Source organism: Acyrthosiphon pisum, chromosome A2, assembly GCF_005508785.2.
Source record: "Acyrthosiphon pisum isolate AL4f chromosome A2, pea_aphid_22Mar2018_4r6ur, whole genome shotgun sequence".
Classification (NCBI taxonomy): Eukaryota; Metazoa; Arthropoda; class Insecta; order Hemiptera; family Aphididae; genus Acyrthosiphon; species Acyrthosiphon pisum.
The window spans coordinates 74,172,079-74,182,554 of record NC_042495.1 but is presented as its reverse complement, the minus strand read 5'-3'; the positions used below and the strand labels follow the sequence as shown (position 1 = coordinate 74,182,554).

Below are 10,476 nucleotides of genomic sequence, written 5' to 3'. Positions count from 1 at the left end.
TAAACTTACAAAATATACATCTCTAAATATAGTTTAATTCATTTAAAAAACAATTAGAATAACCTTATCTTTTTCATAATAATTTCTATAAATTATAACATTGTAAAAATATAGAATATAATATGAAGTATTATTAATATACTTATATATTAATAATACTTTATTATTTTAAATATTTTTTTAAGTTCGAACAGCGCTATAAACTTAGAGCAAATACCTATCTATAAAATTAATGTATGTCATCAATTGGTAAATTAAATACCTAGGTGTTGCCTAAACATATAAAGAACTTACTTCACAAAGATAAGAATTATTAGTTGGTTTCCATTTATCCCTTTTCACTTGAACAGCCCATACTGCTCGACGTTGTTTGTCTTTAGGAAACACTTTAAGTGGGAACCCATTCTCACTTCTGTTAGAACAACCATATGCACAACAACTAGGCATTCTAACGTTCCTAATAAATAACCACAATTATGTAGGTAATTATATATGTAATATATAATATATTATATATATAATTATATAATCATATAATTAATATGAATAACAAATAAACGTATTTTATTGACATTTATAATCAACATAATAATTTTAAAATGCAAAAATTGAGTATTAGACTATCTCCACAAACAGTATTAGGTAGTACCTGAAAGTATAACAAAGTGGTAGGTACACACTTTTCAATAATATTTCAACTTGTCAATGTCAGAAAAGTAAAGAACAATTTTAATAATAACTAAAAAAACAATAAATTATTAAAATTAATTAATATTGAACAGTTTAAAACATATAAATTAATGCAATAAGTTTAAATATTTGGACGATTAATGGCGTCCATAATCAATGATAACAGCCAGCCAATAGAAAACGTTCACCGAGTTGGCCACTCTCTTTAATATCAAGGCTCTCTACCATGAACCACGGATATAGATACTATCTATATCCGTGCCATGAACTAAGATATACTTATATATTGTATATTATCTTAGTTCGTGGTGTATTCATCATAGATATTAAAGAATGGATAGGCCATGGCTATATTAACAAAATAGAGGGTCATGGGGCCGGGATGGGGAAGAGAGAAAGACTGTTTTTTATCATTGCTTCTCATTCTGACAGAGGTCTTATCATAAATTATATACAATAATTATACATATATCTATTTGTGATAAGACCTCTATAACCTCAACAAATGTTCATGTTCGTTCCGTAAATGGCCTATCCATTCTTTAATATCTATGGTATTCATACTGTTAAATGCAAAATGTCTTAAAACTTAAGAATTAAAATACTATTTTTTTTTAAATTGATGTTAGATTGTTTACAAAAACATTGAATCATCTTAGGTTTTTTTTTTTTTAATCGAGTTGGCATAATAAATTAGACTAATTTGCTCCTATAATTATACATTACATTTGCATTTAAATCATTTATAAATATTTTTTATCGGGTAGACATCAATAATAAAATATGATGTATAATTTAGTCACTTCTTTGGATATTTCCATCCTTCTTAAAATCTTTAAATTAAATTAAAACTATTATGATTCTGCTCCTAATTTTAATAGTAGTCTGGTAGAGTGGAGTATTATTTTCTAGTGCTCATAAAAACCATACAAACATGTTTAAAATATTTTGCATATTTTATTTTAATATAATTAGGTGTATTATTTATATTATAATATCATTCAATAGGTAATAGTTATCTTTTAAACTTCAAACTAATTTTGAAGAATTGTTTAGTTTTTTGGTGTTTTCTTGTTTTTAGCAACCTGCTTATTTTTTTCTTTTGTAAGTGAATATTATTCTTGTTTTGATATAATGCGTTATGATAATATATTTGGTTAATATTTTACTGTGTATTGAGCAACCAACCAACTTAGTTTTTCTAGGATTGAGTCGTCAATCATTTAATTTTATACTATTTGGTAAATTTTAGTTGTCACAATACAAAAAACAAAAACTCATAGTTAATAATAAATTATTTGGAATAATGCACAATTTCCTTTTAAAAATACTAATTTTTGCCAACTTTCTTCTCTGTTTTTAATTTAATAAAAATAATTAGCACATTTCTAGTTTAATTGCGTATGTCAGTTCACAGTTGATAGGAAATTAAAAAACTTTAAAATGAAATAAAATTACGTCAAAATGTTGAAAAGTTTTGAAGATACTTACATAAACAAATGCATTTGTGATACGCACGGTTTTGATAAAAAAAAAAGTTAATTGCGCATAACTAAAAAAAATAAAAAAGTTATATTCAATTTTTAAAGGGTATTTCTTCATCATTTTTGGTATAATATACTTTCTAGTGATGGGCACTATCGAATAGTGAACTACTATCGAATAGTTCGATAGTGACTATTCGATAGTTCCCATCACTAAATTACTTTCATATGAAGTTGGCCGGTCACTTCACGTTAGATAGATATTAGGTATATAGTAATAAATGATGAATAATGTATCCCTTTATTTAAAAATTATAATTTACAAGCTTTTATCCTAGCTAAATAATCATCTATTTTTATTGTAGATGATATATGCAGTGTATTTTTGTACTAGATGTATTATTATATTATTGGACATAGGTGGTGATAGTAGGATGGTAATTATTAAATAGTTTATTCTCCAAGAATATTTTTTAAGTGTAAATTAAAAATTGAAATTTTCAATCTAATGAAAAATAATCAATATGTTATTTTTATTCACTAAAATGAATGACTAATTGGTATTAAATGTTGTGTAAACTGTACAGTACGTAGTAAGTATAGGAAACCTCAAAGGGGGGTGTGGGAGGCAAAGCCCCCTACTATTACTTATGTCATTCAGTGCCTCATCCCCTCCCTTTAGCAATTCCTAAATACGTTTTTGCTATGCTATGTCGTACGTGTGTAAGGCGGAGATAACACATGCGGGTGCGACGTCCTCTTAAAAACCAGAACAATATTACACTATTTATAATCAATGATACATATTTGTATATAGACAGCTATTAAATTCGTAGAATGACAATGTCATTATTTTAATAATTATTAAGAACTTCTCAAGATTGTAAACCAAAGTCAAAAATACGTTTTCTTATTTGAAAAAAAAAAATTCGTATTTCTATTTACATTAAACGAAAAAAATAATAATAAAAATAGGTACAAAATCAGGGGCCTCCAGTTACCATTAAGAAGCCAGGGCCCTGTCCGCAATTGCGGACTAGCGGTCCGGGCCATTCCGACTCTGTTTAGAAGTCCACATCAAGTTGTACGGCTTATAATTGATATCAATTTCCAATAAACCTGATACAGTGCAATAAGTTTATTTAATTAATAGTAAATTGAACAATACAGTTACATAGATCGCGCGCCACTCTCAAAAATAGATTAAAAAAAATACGAATTCAGGGATACTAAAAATCACGGACTAAATATATCTTAGTCCGTGCTAAAAATCATGAACTAAGAAGAAGTTCATGCTAAAAACGTAAAATTCAAAAATTTTGATATATGGCCGTAATGTCAGTGCGAACTATATAAAATTTAAATGTAAATCTCCATTACGACTCGTAGAAAGGTCAACCTTCGAGGGAAGGGTGGCGTACTCTGGTGTTAAAATCTGAACTACTTAACTGCCGTGAATTTTTACATCAATATTTTACCATTGAAAGATACGGGAGGGGTGTCACCTTATCTTTTTTGCATTGCGGTTCATGGTTTATAATATCGTGATTCACGAGTATTATCTACAACCGTGACATCTATCAATGACGAACGTGGAATCAATGTAACGAACGCAATTAGTGAATAAATTGACCACGTTTATAATATAAGTATACCAAAAGGAACTCGTTACAATTATTGATGACTGTGGTAATGTACTTATCTATGATAGTGTGGTATGGGGATGGAATGTCATGCCAACACGACGGATGCAGCAGCTGTATGCAATAATATGTCTAGAATAATATTTTAAGTAATAACTAAAGTGCAGTACCATGATATTAATTTATACACTACACCATTGATTATAGACTATTCAGTTAATCAGATATACACTTTTAGAGGATTCCCTGCCTAATTATAGAAAAAGATTAAGTAATTTACTCTATGGTAACACGTTCGTGTATGGTTGAGTGGTGAGTGGTGACGGGTCGTTTTCACTTTTTCAGTATTCACTATTCAGTGCACCACGAGCTACGCCGCTCCGGCAGTATTTCGAGTGCAGTATTGTAGGCTGCGGTAGTGCAGTTCCTAGTTCCGGTACGTGCACTTATTTAATATTTATACTAGCAGTAGTACTGTCTAAAATAATAATAATAATATACTACATAATATAATATTTTACATTCTCATCATATTAGAGTACGTACTTTCACAGCAAATTTCCCTGCATTCTGACAAACGACTGTTCTATCCGTTGGGCGTTGAGTGGTTCGATTCGTTTATAGCAGTATACAGTAAGACCAACATCTACTAATACTATTTAATATCGTTCTGTGTCAATGCGTACAACAATAATAATAATAATAATAATAATAATAACAACACATGTTTAGTATTCATACTCTATGCCAAAAATACTAAAAGCGTTTGACAAAAGTACTACATCCTAATATCTATTTATTTTTTGTCTCCCGCGGTTTCCCTTTGGCAGTCTTCGTTCTGCTCTCCGCCGGCCCATAAGTCTTGCAATTCGCTGAAATCCAATTAAAAATAGTTGAGTCCAATTAAACTTTGCCATTGTGATCGTGTGCGAATGTGTGATATAAAGTAGTGAGTGACGGATACGGGAGAGTGTTTGCAACCACTGACTACACTCAACTTATTCAGCCGTAGTATGATTGTGTGAGACTTCGTAACTCGTAAGTAATCGTGCGAACGATAAATATTTAAGTAGGGTTCGTCCGTTGGTAAGTTTTTTTCGTTTATCTACATAGTTTTTTATAGTTTCAATTTTGTTCTCCAATGTTTATCATCAATCATCATTACCCACTGTCGTTCACATGTTGTAATACCTATAACCGTCGAAATCATATCCGTTTAAGGACAAGCATTCCTATATTAAAAATGTTCAAATGTTAATACGTGTGCTATTGATAACCTATTAACGTATAAATCTAATGTTTTACAATTTTAAAAATCTATATTATAAAATGTTTGCCCTTATTACCCTCTAATACCGTACCTAATTATTCAATATAATCACGATTTTTTATTGTTTGTATATGCAGTAGAAACCGTTTATAATGACACCAATTGTGATAATATTCCGGATTTAATGACCTAAAATTAAAGGTCTCATCTCTAGTTCCCAGTGGTGGTCAAATGAAAAAAATCTAGGGGTTTTATAGCCTTTCTATTTTTTTACATGTTATTTTATGATAATGAAAATCAGCTTAAAATATAAATCAGCATGAATAATTTTGGGGGTGTTAAATTCAAAAATTCAGAGTGCTAAGCACACCCAAGCCCCCCTCAAATTGCGCCTATGGTCTGGGGGGGGGGAGGGTGGTTGGTTACTGCTAATTTTTTAAGATGAACTATTTCATTATCAAATTATATACCTTATTGATGGTTATCAGATCTTAAACATTTTAAACAGTCATGGGAGAACTATACTCCTAATCCATCTACCACTACCGCCACTGGACCCGTCAAAACGATAGACCTTTAAACTAATGAACAGCGCATTCCACTCCGCCCTGCCCATAGGCGCAAATAGACAAATTATTTTGGGGGGACTAAAGCCCCTCCTATAATATTTTCTAAAAATTATATATGCTCAGTACTAATAACTGACTTTTGAACTGGGGGGACTAAGTCCCCCCAAGCCCCCACCTATTTGCGCCAATGGCCCTGCCGTCAATGCTAAGTGATCATATAACTATAAACTGAGAAAGAACATAATGTAGTGAAGGATTCCGCATATACATTATGAACTGTATACATTTTACTACTTTGTTTCTTTTCTCGCTCACTTTATATCATACCCCTGACTTCTCTCACTAAGAGCTGTCCATCAGTTTATAGGTTTATGGTCAAAAATCATACCTTTTATATGCTAATTTGTATGGGTTGTAATTACTTTAATTTTTAATGAATTTAGACATATTACATCTCATATCATTGTATCGCCGATTTCCATGAACCCTGGGAGATTTCTAAACACTCAACTTTTAAACGAGACCGCCAAAGAGCCAGGTCTTATCATGAATTCTTATCACCAAATCACCTCCAACTACCTAAGTCACTATCATTACTGTGTCTCCAAAATCGGTACCCACTCTCAGCGGGTCCAACGGGCGTCCGAGTTTCACTTAGAACTAGTTTTATATATACAAAAAAACATTAACATTAACAAAAATAACATGGTTTTTAATATGTAATGAATAGACTTTACTTTTTAATATTAGATATATATTCGAGTTATTGCTACAATTTTAATTATAATAATAATATAATGCATACTATTTTGTAATAACTTTTATTAAATTTTGGTTGTTATGATGGTTATTATTGTAAACTATTTATCCTGATCCCTTGAACCTGTTATGAATTATTTCTACTGATAATTCATACCCCAGTATGTACTATACTATAAGATATTTTTTTTCTCAGAACAAATCAGAAAAATGGATGACTTGGATTCAGTAATACTCAACCTAAAAGCTTGTCTAATATCTACCAAAGGTGGAATACAATTAAGTCAAATAGAAAGTAAGTTGTTGAAATATTTTTGCCATTTGAATAATTAAATTTTTTTTAGAATTAATTGTTATCAGAAGGACTGTTGACTGGATGATAGATGCGGGGCATTACATATAAATAATTTAGTGTGTACCTACGATTATATTTATAACATTGCAATTTTGTATCCATCGGAATCAATTTTATGTTGCGCATGGGTCAGAGGCGAAAAAACAAATAGTGCGTCAATATCCACTTCACTCTAGTTTGAGAGGATGTTAGCGCCCTGTTTGTTTTCTTTCCCTGGTCCATGTTTAACATAGACAAAACACATTGTATCACCTCGCCTCTGGGTGGTCCATTCTGTGTTGGTTTTTTGGTCGTGAATCATAGGACACAAGGTGCGAGGCATAGTGGGAGTCAGTGGCGCATTTAGAATATATGCGTCCGGGGCGAAACTATTTTATTGCCCCCCCCCCCCCCTTCTGGTTGCTACTCATTACAACCTCAGCCCCTACCCTAGGGTTTAACGGTATACAATTTCAAAAGGTTTATTCAATTAGAACATCATACCAAATACTTAATGACATAAATCAATTTTTATTTATTTTATTAAACAGTGTAATTACTATTTTTTTCTTGCCTGTTGGTTGGCAAATTCATCAATAATGTCATCATATTGGAGTTCATTTTTCAACTTGGATTCTGTATTGAGCATGGCTAAGATGTTTAACTGTTCCATTCCAATTGTAGACCATAGATAATTTTAGACTCTTTGAAGAGCAGAAAATGAACTCTGCTGAAGAATTTCTAGATGGAGTACCATCTGCCAATTGAACAGAATTATCGAATGAAATGAATCATATTTATATGGCAATAATAAACAATTATTTAAGAAGTTAAAGTAATTTAAAATTTACCTTCTGATAGGTTTGTGCACAAACAAGAAACTTCTGTTGATTGTTGTTATAGATAGTATTTTCCTCAGTGTTCATCGATACAATTGACTTCTGATGAGTTAATTTGGTTATCTTAGAAAATAAAAATGTACTTCATAATATAGGTACAATTAATCAATATGATAAGATGTAAGCTTGAATAAAAAAACTAATTGCAGTTAAGGCAGTTATTTAATTTCCATGATGAATTCAGTTTTTTTTAAACTTCAAGCTATAAGATAATGTAATAAATAATTTAACAATTATTACTTTGAGGTTTAGCTTTAAACAAATCTTCAATATTTCTACATTTATCAAGAACAGCCTTGTATTTTGCTTGCTTTAAATGTTTTGCCTTTCTGTAAGCTGCACCACTCGGTCTTTTACGACCATCCATGATGATTGATGATTAAAATCCTAATAACTAACAAGCTAAAGCAATAAGCATTACATGCAGTTTATTCTAAAATCATCTATAATTATGTAAGCAAGAGTAATATGGTATTTTGTATTTCAACTTACTGGGTATGTTTTGTCAAACAAAATCAACACAGCAGTACACGAGTAGGATGAGTAGGTAGGTACCATAAAAACCACAAAAAATGAGCATACGTGTATACGTTACACCTTACAAGGGCTACGCCACAAATTATATAAAAAAATGTCTTGAATTTTGAACTCTCTAAACGGCTTGAATTCGTTTAGTAATAATTCGTTTTATAAGTTATCAGTCGTATTCATATCAAAAATTTGCACATTCAACTCAAAATGATTTGATACAATTATCCGTTATCACAATATCATTGATTAATAAAAAAAATATTATACCTTATACAATTTATACACGTTAAACAATGCTATATTATATTTTGTGACACAAAAAAAAAATACACTCGATAAAACTGCCGCCCCTAAAACTCTTAAAAATTTGCCGTCGGGGGCATTTGCCTCCTTCGCCCCCCCCCCTTAATGCTCCACTGGTGGGAGTATAGAGGTAACATAAAATTGGTTAGACTGAAAAACAAAATTTTCTATGTTGTATGCTTGTCAGACGGTGTGCAGCAACACTAGCCTGCTGGTAAGACAACCTCTTCAGACAAGGCGATTTTTAGTACAAAAACATGTCTTGCAGGTAAAACGTCCTGTAAAATAGTAGGATTTTGTAATTTTTTTTTTTTTAAAGGAACATTCTGCAGATTCGATCAAAGCCCGATTCTCAAAATAATAATTATAGGAGCTAAAATATGCATTTGAATAATGCATAATTTTTGTTTTTTTTCAAACGTACATTTTTACCTCTTTAAAGTAAAATGAAAATTCGGTCTTTGATTCTAAAATAATGATCTTTTTTTAAATAAAAAATATAAAAAAAGGTGGGTAAGTGGATGTCGCTCTGCTGTACAGTAGGTTACAAGTGGGTCACTGTATAATGGATAGTATTAAATTTGAATTCAATGATATAATATCACTTTATAAGAAAAACGATTCTGAGCGGAGACGGTTTGTCAGTCTAGATATTAGACATACATATACTTATAGGTATTAAAAAAAAATTGGCCTATAGTATTATTAATAATTTTCAAATTAATCATATCACAATATCCATTAGGTACTTATAACGCGTTATACATCAACAACAAACCGTGGTACTATCATAGATATATAATAGTTTACTTTAGAAGTTTCAAGTACCCACAAATAATATTATACAATCACAACAAAATAACTAAAATATTTATTCCAGGGATTTTTAATATGTAATTTCGTCCAAATTTGAACTTAAAATGACTATAAAAATAAACTGTGTAAATGTATTTTTTAGATTTTTTGGTAACAGAATTAATTACTTACGTGGAATCTTGTTTAAATTTTCAATTCTTAGATACAAAAATTGAACATTTTATAAATTTTTAACTACAAAATAATTTTTCAAATTAAAATTTGATCTTTAAATGATTATAAAAAAAAATTGTGCCTATGTATTTTTAATATTTTTCAACTGATATTGTAACAATATATCAGGAGCTTTGTATTAAATGTATACACTTTTTGGCCCAACAGATAAAACTTTATTGAAATTTATAGAAAAAAAAACTAAAAAAATTTAAAACTGAAAATGTCCGTAAACAGCTCAAACAGAGTCAAAATATTTTCAAAATTGTATGGTGTATAGGAAACGCTAATATAAACATTCAGTAAAATTTTCATGTATCTGCAGTTATTCGTTTTTGAATTACAACAAAATAAGGAAATCGCTACATGAGAAATCGAGTGATATCCAATGTTGTAAAAATTTGCAAATTTTCGTGATTTTTCCATATTTTGTCATTTTTTTAACTTTAAATGCTTATAAAAAAAAACTGTGACTAACGATTTTTAATATTTTTCATCTGCCTTTGAAACAATATACTAGGAGCCTTCTATTAAATTTTCAAGCTTTTTTATCCAACAAATAAAATGTTATTGATATTTTTAGAAAAAAAACTAAAAAAAAAATGGAAAATGAAAATGTCCGTAAAGAGCTCAAATTAAATCAAAATATTTTGAAAATTTTATGGTGTATAAAAAATGCTAAGATAAACATTCAGTCAAAATTTCATGTATCTAAGTTACACCAAAAACCAAATTCAATTTTGTGATAAATCGATTTTGCGTAAAAATTCCCGTTTTTTCTTAATTTTTCTTTTGTTTTTCCCGGCGCTTTTGAAAACTACTGTGAAATTTAAATTTTGACCTCCCCAATGCACCAACGATATTCACTTTCTGATCGAACAAGATACTGAAGTTGAAAATCGTAGCATTATTTCGACTACTTATAGTGTACACAGACACAAAAAAAAATTAAAAAAATTAAAAAA

At 29.9% G+C, this 10,476-nt stretch overlaps 1 protein-coding gene across 1 annotated transcript in view; it reads left to right on the top strand.

Moving 5' to 3' along the window:
- Positions 1-3,976: 3,976 nt before the first annotated feature.
- LOC100575307 (GATA zinc finger domain-containing protein 14) overlaps positions 3,977-10,476 on the top strand; it is a gene marked incomplete at its 3' end in the record, with an annotated part of 15,492 nt that continues 8,992 nt past the window's right edge. The window contains 3 exon segments of the mRNA XM_029490543.1: positions 3,977-4,253; positions 4,355-4,450; positions 6,612-6,710. Coding sequence (XP_029346403.1) covers positions 6,626-6,710 — 85 coding nt within the window.